The sequence below is a fragment of the Nerophis lumbriciformis genome, linkage group LG28 (genome assembly GCF_033978685.3).
Source record: "Nerophis lumbriciformis linkage group LG28, RoL_Nlum_v2.1, whole genome shotgun sequence".
In the NCBI taxonomy this organism is placed as follows: Eukaryota; Metazoa; Chordata; class Actinopteri; order Syngnathiformes; family Syngnathidae; genus Nerophis; species Nerophis lumbriciformis.
This window is the reverse complement of record NC_084575.2, coordinates 7,277,569-7,293,965: the sequence shown is the minus strand read 5'-3', so window position 1 is coordinate 7,293,965 and position 16,397 is coordinate 7,277,569. Positions and strand designations below refer to the sequence as shown.

At 39.1% G+C, this 16,397-nt stretch overlaps 1 protein-coding gene across 1 annotated transcript; it reads left to right on the top strand.

The window, feature by feature from the left end:
- The first annotated feature begins 180 nt into the window (after positions 1-180).
- On the top strand, positions 181-12,699 carry LOC133570503 (uncharacterized). Its single transcript, XM_072916572.1, has 3 exons — positions 181-202; positions 1,408-1,632; positions 11,162-12,699. Exons 1-3 carry the CDS (start codon positions 181-183, stop codon positions 12,310-12,312), a joined length of 1,398 nt encoding a protein of 465 aa, XP_072772673.1. The 3' UTR covers positions 12,313-12,699.
- Positions 12,700-16,397: the final 3,698 nt, after the last annotated feature.

Sequence of the window (16,397 nt, the reverse complement as noted above, 5' to 3'; positions counted from 1 at the left end):
ATGGTGGAAGGCTGGTAGGCAGGTCTATGGTGGAAGGCTGGTAGGCAGGTTGATGTGGAAGGCTAGCAGGCAGGCCGATGGTGGAAGGCTAGCAGGCAGGTCGATGGTGGAAGGCTGGTAGGCAGGTTGATGTGGAAGGCTAGCAGGCAGGTCGATGGTGGAAGGCTAGGAGGCTGGTCGATGGTGGAAGGCTCGTGGCGCGGTTAGTAGAGTGGCCATGCCTGAGGGTTCCTGGTTCAATCCCCACCTTCTACCAACCTAGTCACGTCTGTTGTGTCCTTGAGCAGGACACTTCACCCTTGCTCCTGATGGGTCGTGGTAAGCGCCTTGCATGGCAGATCCCGCCATTAGTGTGTAAATGAGTGAATGAGACGGGATGAGTTGGCTAAGTACAAAAATGAGTCGAAATTTTTGAATGAAAGAAACTGCTGTTCTAAATGTGTCCTCTAGATGTAGCAATAGCAATTCTTTGTATCTTTGTAGATGATGCTACATATGTAAAACACAACTAAAACACATGATTTTAGCGCACCAGTCGGGGAAAATGAGCAAACTACATCAATAACATCCTGTAGTTTGATTTTGATATTATTTATTTATCTTGATTGACTGAAAATGAACACCAATGAGTTGACTGATGAACATTATCACATAATTGATTCTGAAAGTTTAAAAAAGGACAACTAAAGATAGAATACTATTGTATGTAAAAAAAACAACAACATGATTTGTACATTTTCAGAATGTGTTTGTTCTATTTTTAAACAAAGAAAACAATCTGCAATTGTCTTTTATTTTTTACGTTATCTTGCCGTGATTTTACCAGTCCGGCCAACCTGGAGTAGATCTTCCTCCACGTGGCCCCCCATCTAAAATTAGTTTAAACACCCCTGGCCGAGATCTTCCTGCAAAAAGCAGATACGAGAAAAAAATCTAATTATGAAACGGAATAGATCCCTAAATATTTGTTGAGTAATATCAAGGATTATCCGTCGGTGGCGTTCCCAGACATGTGGAACTATCTTGAGTTCCAGATGTCGTTCTACACCACAAATTGTGGTTAAGTTTAGAGATAAAGTTTAGGTGTCATAGACCGTATACAGAATACAATATTTACACACTTTGTATCAGTGAGTGTAAAGTTAAGAATGCCTCAATCAATGCTGCCTTGTACTTATAAAAAAAAACTTGCTCCTCATCAAATTTCCAAGTCTGTTTTTGTACTCACTTTTGAATGAATTTTAGTAGCTGGGACAAAAGGAAGTATTTCCGTGTTTGTATTGGTTGTTTTGTTACACTCATTTAACACAACACACAAAAGAACACAAATAATGTCATTGTGTTAACAGTGTCAGTCCAAAACTATTTATATTCTCTCTTTATCTTATTTACTTATTTACCCAACAGACGTTCAACAGCCCCTTCACATTAAAGAGGAAGAGGATGATCCACAGCCCACCCACATTAAAGAGGAAGAGGAGGATCCACACATGAAAGAGGAAGAGGGGGGAGAGTGTGTTGTAGGGCAGGAGGAGGATGATGTCAGCAAGTTTCCACTGACTGTTGTCTCTGTGAAGACTGAAGAGCATGAAGACAAAGCACCTGAGTCCTCACAGCTTCATCACAGTCCAAGTAAGCACATATCATTTTATTCTCAGGGCATTCAATCCATCACAACTGGACTGTTCACTTTGTCTTAGAAGACTCATCCAAGTAGGCTTCATCACTTCATGCTCATACACTTCAAGTCTTAAATCTAATCATTGGAATTTAGAGGGGAACTGCACTTTTTGGGAATTTTTCTATTGTTCACAATCTTTATAAAAGACATGATGGTGGATATATATTAAAAAAAAATCGCATTCTAAGTAGGGCTGGGCGATATGGCCTTTTATTAAAATCTCTATTTTTAGTCCATGTCACGATACACCATATATATGTGTACATTTTTCCTTAGCCTTGAATGAACACTTGATGCATATAATCACAGCAGTATGATGATTCTATGTGTCTACTTTAAAACATTCTTCTTCATACTGCATTAATATATGCTACTTTTAAACTTTCATGCAGAGAGGGAACCACAACTAAGTCAATTTAGCAAAAGTGTATTTATTAAACAGTTATTAAGCAGTGGTACAAACATTCATGTCATTTCAAAACAGAAAGTGCAAGATTGTCAGACATTAAAACAAGCTATTAGTGCACTTTTGTGCATGATGTCACTAAGATGACATATCAAAACAACACTAAATTAAAGTACACTTTCTGTACAGAATGCCACTACAATGGTTTAAAACAAATAAAGTACACTTTTGTGCATGATGTCAAGATAATTCAATAAGTGTCAAATTAAAAAAAAAGAGCTGCATAATAGGAAATCAAATAGTGTATGTCCTTCACTATGTGGTAGGTTCCTGCAGACGTTATGTCCTTCTGCTGTTGACTATTTGTTTCATACGGTGTTGATGTGGAAATGGTTGCTTGGGCATTTTGTGGGTGTGGCACTGAACGGAGATGTTGACATGCAGAGTTTCAAGCACTCTTCATTCTCTAGCGGGTGACATTTCAAATGATGCTACATTAGCAGTGCTGCTACTTTTTGTAGCAACGCTTTTGCCGCATACTTGTTCACTATCTACCAGCTTGAAGCCAAACCACCGCCAGACGATGGGCCCCCTGCTGTTTGTCTTGGGAATGAATTATTCCTTCGTTACCAGATCGGCACCTTCTTTCTCTCGTATTACCACTAGCACCACAGCTAACGTTACCATGCCGCTACCTGTCTGCTCCGTGAGAGCGTATGACGTTGCACACGTGACAGTATGTGACGTATGTAAGAAGGTGCGCTTGTTTTATGTCTCTGTGAGAAGGAGAGACAAGAAAGAGTGAGAAGAGCCTGTAGTGTAATGCCTGCAGCTAAAAGCAACTGTGTGAGAACGTATACTCCAATATCACCATATAGTCTTTTTCTATATCGCACAGAGACAAACCCACGATATATCCAGTATATTCCATATATTACCCAGCCCTAATTCTAACTCATAAATGTAAATAAAAGTCCACTTGCAATGGAGCCAATGGGAGGTCCTCTATAACCATCCAAAATACACCAACAATACTCCATTTGCATTTTGTGGCTTGAATGTCCACCAAGTGTTAGTTGAGTTGAGTTTATTTGGAACATGCAAGCATACAACATGATACATCACACATGCATGCATACAACATGATACATCACACATGCATGCATACAACATGATACATCACACATGTATGCATACAACACATGATACATCACACATGCATGCATACAACATGATACATCACACATGCATGCATACAACATGATACATCACACATGCATGCATACAACATGATACATCACACATGCATGCATACAATATGATACATCACACATGCATGCATACAATATGATACGTCACACATGCATGCATACAACATGATACATCACACATGCATGCATACAACATGATACATCACACATGCATGCATACAACATGATACATCACACATGCATGCATACAATATGATACATCACACATGCATGCATACAATATGATACGTCACACATGCATGCATACAACATGATACGTCACACATGCAAGCATACAACATGATACATCACACATGCATGCATACAACATGATGCATCACACATGCATGCATACAACATGATACATCACACATGCATGCATACAACATGATACATCACACATGCATGCATACAACATGATACATCACACATGCATGCATACAACATGATACATCACACATGCATGCATACAACATGATACATCACACATGCATGCATACAACATGATACATCACACATGCATGCATACAACATGATACATCACACATGCATGTATACAACATGATACATCACAATTTCCAGTTTGTCTTTTCAACATGTTGGAAAAGGAGTAGGAAGAAGCAGAGCTTATTTAATCCTACCACTTTTCTTTTACATAACACTTGCTAAAACTTTTGTTCACTTCCTGTTCTCAATGTATTCACAATATACTCCATAAGTAATCACAATAAAAATAGATGCATAATAATGAGTGAAGTAAGTTATATTTCATATGGTGAGATGAGTAAGATGATGTAGAAAATGAATGATGGATGAAATAAATTGAGAATGTTTATCTTCTTCTTTGTACTTTGTAAACACTTTAAGTGTGAAGAGTTTCTTGAAGTGGATCATATTAGTACATTGTTTGATTGCTTTGCTTCATCCATTCCATCATTTAATTCCACATACTGATATACTGAAGGTCTTAAGTGTTGTACGTGCATACAAATGTTTTAAATTACATTTTTCTCTGAGATTATATTTCTCCTCTTTTGTTGAGAATTGTTGTACATTCTTGGCTAGCAGGTTATAGTTTGCTTTGTGTATCATTTTAGCTGTTTGCAAATTCACTATGTGGTGGAATTTCAGTATTTGTGATTCAATAAATAAAGTGTTTGTATGTTGTCTATATCCAACATGATGTATTATTATAACTGATCTTTTTTGTAACACAGTTAATGAATGAAGTGTACTTTTGTAGTTATTTCCCATATTTCTACACAATAAGTCGGATATGTAACACTAGTGAGCAGTAGAGAATATGAAGTCATTTTTGGTCTACAACATGTCTTGCTGTATTCATTATTGACGTGTTTCTTGCTACTTTATGTTGTATATTTTTTACATGAGATTTCCAGTTCAATTTATCATCAATTATTATACCTAGACATTTGGTTTCATTTACCGTATTTTTTGGAGTATACGTCGCTCGGGAGTATAAGTCGCACTGGCCGAAAATGCATAATAAAGAAGGAAAAAAACATATATAAGTCGCACTGGAGTATAAGTCGCATTTTTGGGGGAAATGTATTTGATAAAAGCCAACACCAAGAATAGACATTTGAAAGGCAATTTAAAATAAATAAAGAATAGTGAACAACAGGCTGAATAAGTGTACGTTATATGAGGCATAAATAACCAACTGGTATGTTAACGTAACATATTATGGTAAGAGTCATTCAAAAAACTATAACATATAGAACATGCTATACGTTTACCAAACAATCTGTCACTCCTAATCGCTAAATCCCATGAAATCTTATACGTCTAGTCTCTTATGTGAATGAGCTAAATAATATTATTTGATATTTTACGGTAATGTGTTAATAATTTCACACATAAGTCGCTCCTGAGTATAAGTCGCACCCTCGGCCAAACTATGAAAAAAAATACGACTTATAGTCCGAAAAATACGGTACTCTTTCAATTTCTATTCCGTCTATTTGTGTTTGACTTTCTCTTCTACTGTTACCAATTAGCATTATTTTACTTTTATTGAGATTCAAAGATTGTCAAAGCATCTTTTTAATGTGTTCATTTCTTCTGTTATTATTTGTATTATCTTCTGTGTGTTCTCTCCTGAACAAAACACTGTTATATCATCTGCAAATAATACCAACTTTAAATCTTTTGTAACTTTACAAATGTCATCTATATAGAGATTGAATAATTAAGGTCCTAGTATTGATTTCTGAGGTACACCACAGGATATATTTAGTGTTGTAGAAGTGTGTTGGCCTAGCTTCACGTATTGTTTCCTGTTGGTTATATAACTTCTTATCCAGTTTAAAGGGGAACATTATCACAATTTCAGAAGGGTTGAAACCATTAAACCATATGCTCTCAAGCTCTGGAACGACCTACCCCTGAGTGTTAGACAAGCCTCCTCTCTTCCTGTTTTTAAATCTCTCTTAAAAACATACTTTTATTCCATGGCTTTTAACACTGAGTGATATCCATCCTGCAATGGCGCCCCATAATACACCTGCTGTGATCCTGTTTTTATGTTTTTATGTTTTTATTAATTCTATTTTAATTATTTATTTTTTATCGTGTTCTGTTTGTGTTGTGTTGTGTTTGCTCGGTACTCGTTTTATCTTTTAACCTGCTCATTGTACAGCACTTTGGCTACCCCTGTGGTAAATTTTAAATGTGCTTTATAAATAAAGTTGATTTGATTTGATTTGATTTAAAAATCAGTTCCCAGTGGCTTTTTTGAATTTTCGAAGTTTTTTTTCAAAATTTTACCCATCACGCAATATCCCTAAAAAACCTTCAAAGTGCCTGATTTTAACCATCGTTATATACACCCGTCCATTTTCCTGTGACGTCACATAGTGAAGCCAACACAAACAAACATGGCGGAAAGAACAGCAAGCTATAGCGACATTAGCTCGGATTCAGACTCTGATTTCAGCAGCTTAAGCGATTCAACAGATTACGCATGTATTGAAACGGATGGTTGTAGTGTGGAGGCAGGTAGCGAAAACGAAATTGAAGAAGAAACTGAAGCTATTGAGCCAAATCGGTTTGAACCGTATGCAAGCGAAACCGACGAAAACGACACGACAGCCAGCGACACGGGAGAAAGCGAGGACAAATTCGGCGATCGCCTTCTAACCAACGATTGGTATGTGTTTGTTTGGCATTAAAGGAAACTAACAACTATGAACTAGGTTTACAGCATATGAAATACATTTGGCAACAACATGCACTTTGAGAGTGCAGACAGCCCAATTTTCATCAATTAATATATTCTGTAGACATACCCTCTGTCCAGTTTTAGAGTTGATGTCAGCAGGCCAGGGAAGCTAGGGTCGATATTCTTCTCTTGATCATCTTCGGTGGCATAAGAGATGGTGTGAGCCAAGACATCCAGGGGGTTTAGCTCGCTCGTCTGCGGGAACAAACTGCCGCCATTGCTTGCCGTGCTACCGAGGTCCTTTGTCCCTGAATTGCTCACACACTCCGGCAGATTCAATGGGGGTCTGGCGGCAGATTTCTTTGACTTTATGGTTGGAAATGCATCTGCTTTGAGTGTCGCAGGATATCCACACATTCTTGCCATCTCTGTCGTAGCATAGCTTTCGTCGGTAAAGTGTGCGGAACAAACATCCAATTTCTTGCCACTTTGGCATCTTTGGGCCACTGGTGCAACTTGAATCCGTCCCTGTTGGTGTTGTTACACCCTCCGACAACACACCGACGAGGCATGATGTCTCCAAGGTACGGAAAACAGTCGAAAAAACGGAAAATATTAGAGCTGATTTGACTCGGTGTTTGAGAAAATGGCGGATTGCTTCCCGATGTGACGTCACGTTGTGACGTCATCGCTCCGAGAGCGAATAATAGAATGGCGTTTAATTCGCCAAAATTCACCCATTTAGAGTTCGGAAATCGGTCAAAAAAAAATATGGTCTTTTTTCTGCAACATCAAGGTATATATTGACGCTCACATAGGTCTGGTGATAATGTTCCTCTTTAAGACCAACCCTCTGATGCCATATCGTTGTAGTTTTTTGATGAAAATATTGTGATTATTTGTGTCAAATGCTTTAGTTAGATCCAACAACACTGCTGCTGCACATTTTTTTACTATCTATTGCATTGCTCATTTCTTCTGTCATTTCAATTAAAGCCATCAAAGTTGAAATATTAGCTGTGTATCCATATTGGTTCTCTTCTAGTATTCTATGTTTGTTTGTGAAACTCTCTAATCTGTTATTGGACACTTTTTCAATGATTTTAGAAAACTGTGGAAGTAAAGAAACAGGTCTATAATTTGTAAATTGGTGTTTGTCTCCAGTCTTATAAATTGGTGCAACTTTAGCTATTTTCATTTAGTTTGGGTATTTGAAATGATAGGTTACTAATATACATGAATGGTCCTGAGATCTCTTCTAGAACCTTTTTTATGGTTTCCATATCAATTCCATTACAATCAGTTGAAGTCTTAGATTACAGGATTATAACTATTTCCTCCTGTGTCACATTACTGAGGAACATGGAGTTGGGATTTGGCTCTATGGTTTCATTATAGTCCTCAATTGAAACTGGGTCTGGAATCCTTTCTTCCAATTTTACAAAGTAATTATTGAAGCTTTCAACTACTTCCTTCATGTTGTCATTATTTGTGTTTCCGTCTAAGAAGTATTGGGGGTAATCCCCCCAAATATAAGCTTTGGCTTCAGCCTATTCCTTTTTCCGTCATTCTTTTTCTTTTCTTTTTGTGTGTAAATGTGTATGATTGTTAAATATGTATCATCTGTACTGTTAAACTGGTCACACAGAATGGTTGATGGTTGATTATATGATGGAAATAAACTTATTTCATTCAAATAAACATATGGGACGCAGGTTGTCTTACGTCAGCACCAGAAGTGGTCAAATCAGCTGCTCACCTGGCAGGTTTTTTGGGGATGAATAGAGAAGTCCTTCTTTAGCTGCCGTCTTGTTTTATCATATATTGCTGCCTTTGCACCTGTCAATGTTCACTTTTGTATGCACATTAAATCAACAACAAATCTTGACTTTGGAGCAATGTTCACAGACTCTAGTATTAGATGCAATGTTATTGGGACCATGATTTATGTCATCACTTGTTCACACCTCCTCATATGGAAGATACTTTTCCTTCTTCATGTCTCAAGAACACACACACACACACACACACACACACACACACACACATTATTGTATGTGTGACCTTCTTGACAACCTCTGAAAAAGGATCAGCATTTTTAAATATATAAAGATTTATATTTACAACATTAATAATATCTACATACTATGCAAATATAAAAAAGGTAAGCTTTTTGTAAATTTGTTTTGGATTTAGTGTTTTGTAATTGGTTTTCAATCTTCATTATTTAATTCAAGTTATTACGATCTCTCTCTCTCTCTCTCTCTCTCTCTCTCTCTCTCTCTCTCTCTCTCTCTCTCTCTATATATATATATATATATATATATATATATATATATATATATATATATATATATATATATATACATTGTTTTGATTCATTTCAATATCTTACATACACTTGTTATTACATATGTTGACCAGATGTTGAGATATTTGCTGGGAGTCCATATTGGTTCTCCACCAGCGTCCCACTTTTGTTGATCAAATCAAATCAACTTTATTTATAGAGCACATTTAAAATTTACCACAGGGGTAGCCAAAGTGCTGTACAATGAGCAGGTTAAAAGATAAAACGAGTACCGAGCAAACACAACACAACACAAACAGAACACGATAAAAAATAAATAATTAAAATAGAATTAATAAAAACATAAAAACAGGTTCACAGCAGGTGTATTATGGGGCGCCATTGCAGGATGGATATCACTCAGTGTTAAAAGCCATGGAATAAAAGTATGTTTTTAAGAGAGATTTAAAAACAGGAAGAGAGGAGGCTTGTCTAACACTCAGGGGTAGGTCGTTCCAGAGCTTGGGAGCAGCAACGGCGAAAGCTCTGTCACCTCTAAGCTTCAGCCTTGTGTCAGGGACCGTCAACAGCAGCTGATCGGCTGATCTTAAGGATCGGGTGGGGCAGTAAGGCTGAAGGAGGTCGGAGAGATAGGTTGGCGCGAGGTTGTTTAAACATTTAAAAACAAATAAAAGGAGTTTAAAATGTATTCGGTAACGCACAGGGAGCCAGTGAAGGGACGCTAAAATAGGGGTGATGTGCTCACGTCTGCGGGTCTGTGTTAGCAGACGAGCAGCAGAGTTCTGCACGAGCTGCAGGCGGGCGAGGGAGGCCTGGCTAATGCCAACATACAGGGCATTACAATAATCAAGACGAGTCGAGATAAAAGCGTGGATTAATTTCTCAAGATCATGTCTTGATAGAAGCGGTTTCACTTTCGCTATTTGGCGTAATTGATAAAAGCTTTTTTGAACGACGCTGCTGATTTGTTTTTCGAATTTAAAATCTGAGTCAAACTTTACCCCCAGGTTTGTGACAGAGTCGCTGAGATACGGGGTCAGAGTGCCGAGGTCAACGTTGGGGGAGGGAGAGCGACTTGGACCGAACAACATAACTTCTGTTTTATCTTCATTTAGGCTCAGGAAGTTAGCTGAAAGCCAGACTTTGATGTCGTGCAGGCAGTCAATAAGACGTTGAACCGTGTTATTTTGTGCCATGGGAAAATAAATCTGGCAATCATCGGCATAAAAATGAAATGCAATACTGTACTAAATAAATCTAATCAGCTATTGAATAGTTTTTCCATGATTTTGGAGAATGGTGGAAGTAATGAAACTGGTGTGTAGTTAGTAAACTGGTGTATGTCTCTATTCTTAGAAATTGGTACGACTTTTGCTGTTTTCATTTTGTCAGGGAATTTGCCGGTTAGAAATGATACGTTGCTGATATATGTCAGAGGTTCTGAAATGTCTTCTATAACCTTTTTTATGGTTACCATATCTATTCCATGACAGTCGGTTGAGGTCTTGGATTTACAATGTTTTACAATTTTGATTATTTCTTCTTTTGTCACGTTCTTAAGAAACATGGAATTGGGATTTCTGTCTATGAGCTCACTCAGGTCCTCAACTGATCCATCATCTGCATTTGGAAATCTTTGTTCCACATTTTTTACGATATTAACAAAGTAATCATTAAAACGTTCAACTATTTGGTTCATATTGTCATTTTTTGTATTTCCATGTAGAAAGTACTGGGGGTAATCTTTCTTAGCAGCATTTTTAATGATGCTATTTAGGATGCCCCATGTTGCTCTCATGTTGTTTCTGTTCTTCTTTAATAATTGTCTGTAGTATTCCTTCTTACATGTTCCTAGTATACCAATTAGCTTGTTTTTATATTTCTTATACTTATTTTCTGCCTCTATAGATGTCTGTGTTATTAATATTCCATATAATGTCTTTTTTTTGTGACAAGCATTTTTCAGTCCTTTTGTCATCCATGGTTGGTTGTTTTTCTTTTGCTTCTTACTAACTTCTTTCCATGGACAACATAAACATCGATATTATGCATGTGGGCCAATATATATATATATATATATATATATATATATATAAATGCTGTTAAATGTAGCTTTGATGTGGCAAGCTACTTTTGCAGTGTAGCTTGTAGTGTAGCGTGCTACAATTCTCTGAGGATAGCTTAGCTCCATTTAATTGAGAGTAACTTGTAGCTTAGCTTACTACATTGTCCAGGTAGCTTGCCCATCACTGTCTATTTGGCCTAGCTCACATGTCAATAGTTTGAATACTGCAAACTTCAATACAGTAACACCTCATTTGTTCTGCAGACGTCCAGCGGGTGTCAGCGGGGAGTCATGAAGAGGAGTGGCACACCAGTGTGGGACAGAAGGAGCTACAGGCCCCCTCCCACATTAAAGAGGAGCAGCTTCATGATGAAGATGAAGCTCAGTCCTTACAGCTTCATCACAGTCAAAGTGAGGAGAACAGAGGGGCAGAGCTTGTAAGTCAACACATCACAGAAGCTGATGGAGAGCATTGTGAAGATATCAAGTCAGAACCAGACAGCATCTTTGCTCCACTGTCAGACATGGACCACATGATGTCACACTCTTCTGATCACAGTGACCACATCCAAAAACCTTTGGAGAGTAAAAATGACTCTAAAGGTGATACGAGACATCACACTAACAACAAACACTTTGACTGCTCTGATTGTGGGAAATTATTTAGATGGAAGACTGATTTTACAAGACACATGAGAATACATACTAGAGAGAAACCTTTTACTTGCTCTGTTTGTAAGAAGAGTTTCTCCACAAAGCAAAACATGACCACACACATGAGAACACACACTGGAGAGAAACATTTTAGTTGCTCTGTTTGTAAGAAGAGTTTCTCCAGCAAGGAAAACATGACCACACACATGAGAACACACACTGGAAAGAAACCTTTTGCTTGCTCAGCTTGTGCTAAAAGATTCAACACTAAGAATGACATGATATTACACATGAGAACACACACAGGTGAGAAACCTTTTACTTGCTCTGTTTGTAAGAAGAGTTTCTCTAGAAAGCAACACATGACCACACACATGAGAACACACACAGGTGAGAAACCTTTTACTTGCTCTGTTTGTAAGAATAATTTCTCTAGAAAGCAACACATGACCAGACACATGAGAACACACACAGGAGAGAAACCTTTTTCTTGCTCAGCTTGTGCTAAAAGATTCAACACTAAGAATTACATGATATTACACATGAGAACACACACAGGTGAGAAACCCTTTACTTGCTCTGTTTGTAAGAAGAGTTTCTCCAGAAAGGAACACATGACCATACACATGAGAACACACACTGGAGAGAAACCTTTTGCTTGCTCAGCTTGTGCTAAAAGATTCAACACTAAGAAGAAAATTGTATTACACATGAGAACACACACTGGAGAGAAACCTTTTGCTTGCTCAGTGTTAGAATAATTATGTATATATTAACACACTAACTTTAGTATGCTTAAAGTTTGTCGCTTTAGTTATTAGTTATTGTGCTCAAGTTAGACTTTTCTATTTTGTGCAAGGACAAAAACTTCTTGTCTGAGGGGTGGCCTCAGCCCCAGATGTTTTCTTTGTTTTAGCCCGCTAACAGCCAAGGACTTCAAGGACCTCAACGAAGATAAGACGACAGCACGCAGACGAAGCAGAGACTTTAAGGACCTCAATGAAGATAAGATGACAACACGCAGACGAAGCGGAGACAAGGCGAAATCACAAGGCCCCCACCACATTCTGTCACGTATTGTGCGTCCTGGACCTGCTTTGCATAATATATGTGACCACTCCTTTTAGAGGCGGCCTCAGTGATGTTGACTGTGGAACTCTTGAATAAATAGAGGGACGCGGGAGCTGAACCTTAGAGCGTAGGGCGAGACTGTGACTACATGTGCAGCTCCATGTGTTCTCCTCATGAGCTAAATTGAACTCTGTCTATGCATAATTCCTTGCTTCTTGTCTGATTAATAGGTGTCATCAGTGTTTGAACCTGACACTCAGGTCGTGCTTAAAGATTTAACACGAAGAAGGAAATTATATTACACATGATAACACACACAGGTGAGAAACCTTTTACTTGCTCCGTTTGTAAGAAGAGTTTCTCCAGAAAGCAAAACATGACCACACACATGAGAACACACACTGGAGAGAAATCGTTTAGTTGCACTGTGTGTGATAAGATGTTCAGGTATAAGTATCAGGCCAGTAGACACAAGTGTGTAACAGTCATGGAAGCCGCAGGGATTTAAAAACACTTAAAGGCCTACTGAAATGAAATTTTCTTATTTAAACGGGGATAGCAGATCCATTCTATGTGTCATACTTGATCATTTCGCGATATTGCCATATTTTTGCTGAAAGGATTTAGTAGAGAACATCGACGATAAAGTTCGCAACTTTTGGTTGCTGATAAAAAAAGCCTTGCCTGTGCCGGAAGTTGCGTGACGTCACAGGTTGAAAGTCTCCTCACATCTGCACATTGTTTACACCAGCAGCGAGAGCAATTTGGACTGAGAAAGCGACGATTACCCCATTAATTTGAGCCAGGATGAAAGATTCTTGGATGAGGAAAGTGAGAGTGAAGTATTAGAGTGCAGTGCAGGACGCATCTTTTTTCGCTCTGACCGTAACTTAGGTACAAGGGCTCATTGGATTCCACACTTTCTCCTTTTTCTATTGTGGATTTGTATTTTAAACCACCTCGGATACTATATCCTCTTGAAAATGAGAGTCGAGAACACGAAATGGACATTCACAGTGACTTTTATCTCCACGACAATACATCGGTGAAGCACTTTAGCTACGGAGCTAACGTGATAGCATCGTGCTTAAATGCGGATAGAAACAGAAGAAATAAGCCCCTGACTGAAAGGATAGACAGAAGATCAACAATACTACCAAACTCTGGACCTGTAACCACACGGTTAATGCTGTCCAGCCTGGCGAAGCCTAGCAATGCTGTTGCCAACGACGCCATTGAAGCTAACTTAGCTACGGGACCTCGACAGAGCTATGCTAAAAACATTAGCTCTCCACCTACGCCAGCTCTCATCTGCTCATCAACACCCGTGCTCACCTGCGTTCCAGCGATCGACGGCGCGACGAAGGACTTCACCCGATCATCGATGCGGTCGGCGGCCCGGAGACGGAGGAAGTCAACCCAGACAGGTGAGGACAGCGGCGCGGCGGCGGACGGCGTTGTAGCTTTCGACGACACCCCGGCCGCCATCAGAGTCGGCAAGAAACATATATTTCCCCAAAGTTACGTACGTGACAAGCACATAGCGGCACGCACGTACGGGCAAGTGATCAAATGTTTGGAAGCCAAAGCTGTACTCATGGTAGCGCGTCTGCTATCCAACTCAAAGTCCTCCTGGTTGTGTTGCTGCAGCCGCCGCTAATACACGATCCCACCTACAGCTTTCTTCTTTGCTGTCTCCATTGTTCATTAAACAAATTTCAAAAGATTCACCAACACAGATGTCCAGAATACTGTGGAATTATGTGGTGAAAACAGACGACTTAAACTGGCCACCGTGCTAATCCAAAATGTCTGCTTCAACCCGTGACGTCACGCGCAAACGTCATCATACCGAGACGCACTGGCTGAGGCTCGCAGTAATCCCGCCTCCTTGTGCTGGATGCCGTAGAATGCACCCCCTGACGGGAGTGTTGTATCAACTAAAGCCCACACTTAAACTTTCCACGTGCAAGATTGAATCTATTTAAAAAAGTTATTTAATAAGAAGCCAAAAAGTGCAAAAACAATAATGTTCGTGTTGGAGGAGCCGTGAACGACTGCAGGGACACAACATTAGGTACACCTGCAGACTGCAGCACGGATTTCTTATTTCGTTCATTCACAACTCCTCCAACACGAACATTTTTGTTTTTGCACTTTTTGGCTTCTTATTAAATAACTTTTGTAACCTATTTTTATGGGCTTTCCTCTTTGTGATTTTCCTGTTATACGCTGTTATGCAGTATATGCCTTGAGCTCTTATTTTGAAGGCGCTAAGAGCGGAAGTGATGACACGGAGTGGAGCGGAGGTTTTTGAAAGAAGGTAATTAAAGTGGTCCTCGTGTAAACTGGAGCATCCGTGTTTGTTATTTTGTAGTTTCATACAGTATAGGCGACATTTATAAACCCTCGGTTACACTTTTTTAAATAGATTCAATCTTGCACGTGGAAAGTTTAAGTGAGGGCTTTAGTTGATATAACACTCCCGTCAGGGGGTGCATTATCCGGCGCAACAGCGGCGCATGGACTTCATTTATAAGTAAAGGTAAGACCATAATAATGTTTTTTTAATTAAATGTGCTTTTTTGTGTGCTACAGTTTGTTTGTGTAAAGTTAAAGTTAAGTTAAAGTAGCAATGATTGTCACACACACACTAGGTGTAATGAATTTGACCCATCCCCTTGATCACCTCCTAGGAGGTGAGGGGAGCAGTGGGCAGCAGCGGCGCCACGCCCGGGAATATTTTTTGGTGACTTAACCCCCAATTCCAACCCTTGATGCTGAGTGCCAAGCAGGGAAGAATGCTGGTATGAGCTTTTAAACATAACCCGTTAACTGCTGCCAATCAAATGGTGAATAAGATACTCTTTAGGGTTCATATGTTTGTAAATCTGACTGTGATGAAGTCAGTGCCTCACCAGCCATCAACCTCACCGCATGCCACTGGTATTTATAAATGGTAGATTTATATAGGCAAGTAAGGTAAAGTTTTGTACCTGAGAAGTTTGGGCTATCTTGCTTCTGCAGCCTTCATCAGAGGTGTCACGTGATGTTAGCGTGACGTGTTATATGTATTGTTCCATCCCACCTGAAGTGGTGTCCCCTGGTGTGCGTCGGGGGTAGGGCGGGCCGCCCCCTGTTGTCTGGATGTCTGGATGTGTCCCAGGTGTGGGATAGTTGGTAACTTGTCAGGTACAAAACTTTACCTTACTAGCCTATATAAATCAACCATTTATAAATTTAAAAAGTTGTTGATGCATATTAAAACTTTGTTCAACTCTGGACGCTGCAGGTCTCCTGTGACGTCTGTGATCAGCGGAACCGCTAGGAAGTGACTTCCACAGTTTAATAACTGAGGAAATATGTCCCTGGACACATGAGGACTTTGAATATGACCAATGTATGATCCTGTAATTACTTGGTATCGGATCCATACCTAAATGGGTGGTATCATCCAAAACTAATGTAAAGTATCAAAGAAGAGAAGAATAAGTGATTATTACATTTTAACAGAAGTGTAGATAGAACATGTTAAAGGGGAACATTATCACAATTTCAGAAGGGTTAAAACCATTAAAAATCAGTTCCCAGTGGCTTATTTTATTTTTTGAAGTTTTTTTCAAAATTTTACCCATTACGCAATATCCCTAAAAAAAGCTTCAAAGTGCCTGATTTTAACCATCGTTATATACACCCGTCCATTTTCCTGTGACGTCACATAGTGATGCCAACACAAACAAACATGGCGGATAGAACAGCAAGCTATAGCGACATT

Bases quoted from the DNA above. Each gene is read 5' to 3' on its own strand.
- LOC133570503 (XM_072916572.1), top strand. From the start codon at position 181: ATGGTGGAAGGCTCGTGGCGCG. The intron at 203-1,407 runs GTTAGTAGAGTG...TTTACCCAACAG, and splicing joins GGTGGAAGGCTCGTGGCGCG to ACGTTCAACAGCCCCTTCAC. The intron at 1,633-11,161 runs GTAAGCACATAT...TTTGTTCTGCAG, and splicing joins ACAGCTTCATCACAGTCCAA to ACGTCCAGCGGGTGTCAGCG.